Source organism: Alosa sapidissima, chromosome 14 (genome assembly GCF_018492685.1).
Source record: "Alosa sapidissima isolate fAloSap1 chromosome 14, fAloSap1.pri, whole genome shotgun sequence".
Classification (NCBI taxonomy): domain Eukaryota; kingdom Metazoa; phylum Chordata; class Actinopteri; order Clupeiformes; family Clupeidae; genus Alosa; species Alosa sapidissima.
This window is the reverse complement of record NC_055970.1, coordinates 13,173,053-13,175,552: the sequence shown is the minus strand read 5'-3', so window position 1 is coordinate 13,175,552 and position 2,500 is coordinate 13,173,053. Positions and strand designations below refer to the sequence as shown.

Below are 2,500 nucleotides of genomic sequence, written 5' to 3'. Positions count from 1 at the left end.
GCACCTCTGCATACACAGCTGGGGTTTGGGATGAGGACAACACTCAGACACAAGCACACACACACACACACACACACACACACATACACACACACATACAGATACAAACACACACACGCACACACGCACACACACACACAAAGATACAAACACACACACACACACACCTGTAGCTACTGTATGTAGTGGAGATGCCTGTTGACACACAGACCCACATGAGGATGGTCAGCTTTATCAGATCGCTCATAATGTAGGCCAGTGGTTTTCAAAGTGGGGGCCGGGGCCCCCTGGGGGGTCGCGAGGGGGTGCCAGGGGGGCCTCAGCAAGTTGGAAAGAAAAATAAAAGCAACAAATAAATACATTTGAAAAATGTTAAATATACCCATTACTATGAGGTTTGTTATACAATGCCATTATAATAGTTTGTCGCATATCTGAACATTATTTTCCATGATAATGACTGGGAATAATAGTAGAGTGATAGCTCTCATATAGCAGAAAGCCCCAAATGTAATTTTACACACTGTATGCTCCATCACAAAGTGCTTGTGGCTAAAATAATTATTAGGATTAGCTTAATGTATTTTTACATTTGCCGTAGTATTGTCGATGGGTTTAATAACACATCACGGGGGTCCTTGGCCAGAACCTAGTGGTATTTGGGGGGCCTTGTCAAGGAAAAGTTTGGGAACCCCTAATGTAGGCTACATAGCAAGATCAGGCTCAGATATAACCAACAAACACACACACACTGCCTCAGGAACTCTCTGGAACAGGAACCTTCTCTCACAACCAGAAGCCCATCACAGTCAAACAGGACCCTTCTCTAACACCCCCCTCCCACCCACCCACCCACACACACACATACACACAATCCTTCTCCATAGATCTTCTTACAGTCACAGAAATCTAGAATCAAATAAATCTCTCTCTCCTTACATTTACTGTAAACAGAAACCTCTATCTGTGTCACTTCAAACACACAGCCCTCTCCACACACACACACACACACACACACACACACACACACACACATATATAGAGAGAGAGGCCTCTAGACCTCATCTGATTGTTGTCTAATAGAGATGAATTACTTAGTACATATTTCTAATTACAGTACGACATTGTATCGTTTCATTTCGTGCTTACGATACGAATTTCTGATTCTGACGTTTCCATCCCGACAGTTTTCCTCTTGGGCCCTATTAAGAAATGAGTTGCGTGCAGTTGACGCGCAGCTCACCTGTGTTTCCCGGTGCCATGTTCTTCCTCATCCACTGATAGGGGTCTGTGCGCTGCGGGTCGGGGGACAGTTGTCCAGCTGTTGATGCCGTGACGACTGACTGCACGAGACTTTGCTCGGGTGGTACGATGGGACTCGAGTCTCTGAGGTTTAAACTGACCGGGCCCAAGTTAGAGCCGAGAGGACCGGCCCCGTGGCAGAATGCGGACCAGTCCTCGCGCGGAGGTGGGTATGTAGCGTTCCATGCGCCCGCGCTGAGGTTTCCGTGATTTGGGTCTCCTCCGTGGAACGCGGGGATGTGATGGTAGGCGCTGTAGTCTGTGTACTGCTGCGGCGCGGGGAGGAAGTTTTGATGGTTGAAGTTTAAGTTGTGATGCCTGCCGGCCGTGCCGTTCATGCCCGGATCTTTCTCCAACAGATAACTCACGTACATCTTCCCCAAATAGCTCTCCAGTGCATAGCGCGCGCTCCACTTTCAGACATCCAGACCAGTGGTGTTCGCGAGATAAACTTTGACCAGGTATACAAACCTCACCTCAGCCGTTACCTGTGAGCGTCTCCCCTCGCGCCGTGACGTCTGATTTTACAACCAACCCTACAGGAGCGGCCTAACACACCTGGGTGTTAGTGCGTGCGTCTGCTTGTGTGTGTGTGTGCGCGCGCCGTGTGATTCCTCGAGGATTTATTGCTCCTGCCCTGCGTGGCCTCAAACAGGAGCAATAAAGTCCACAAACCTTTACACTGTGGCGCATATGTAACCGAAAATCTAATCTATTAACTTCACTGTTACTGTTATCTGAAACAGGCGCATTATGACTCGAAACACCTGTTGATATTCCGCATACTGCATGGCCTCATGGTCACTTCCATTCATACCCCCGCTGGTCATTGGCATCTTGTAAAGTATGTTTCACTACAGAAAACCTTCAGCCCGTTTTCATTTGTTCCAAAGCAACCAAGTCCTCGAGCTCTCTCCGATGAATTTCGGTCAATAGAGCGACGCTAGGGGTCAGACCGCGTTGCTCTTGACGCCAGTTATTTACATCGGAAGGCGCGCGTGCATTTCAAAGGCTACCGGACGTTGGGGATCAAAGGAGAGGGCAATAAAAATGTAGCAAACCACCTTGGTAGGCGTTTGACAAGGAGATTGTATTCAGCCATTGTCATGTAGGCTCGCGTGTCCGTAACCCCGGACTCCGCGCGTGGGAAACTAACCAGCTCGCGCGCTGTGGTGGGCTCTGTCCTTGTTAAACACCA

At 48.7% G+C, this 2,500-nt stretch overlaps 1 protein-coding gene across 1 annotated transcript in view; it reads right to left on the bottom strand.

Moving 5' to 3' along the window:
• cdx1a (caudal type homeobox 1a) overlaps positions 1-1,955 on the bottom strand; it is a 15,097-nt gene extending 13,142 nt beyond the window's left edge. The window contains exon 1 of the mRNA XM_042060949.1: positions 1,244-1,955. Within this exon, the coding sequence (XP_041916883.1) occupies positions 1,244-1,676 (433 nt within the window). The 5' untranslated portion in view covers positions 1,677-1,955. The remainder of the gene's footprint in view (positions 1-1,243) is intronic.
• Positions 1,956-2,500: the final 545 nt, after the last annotated feature.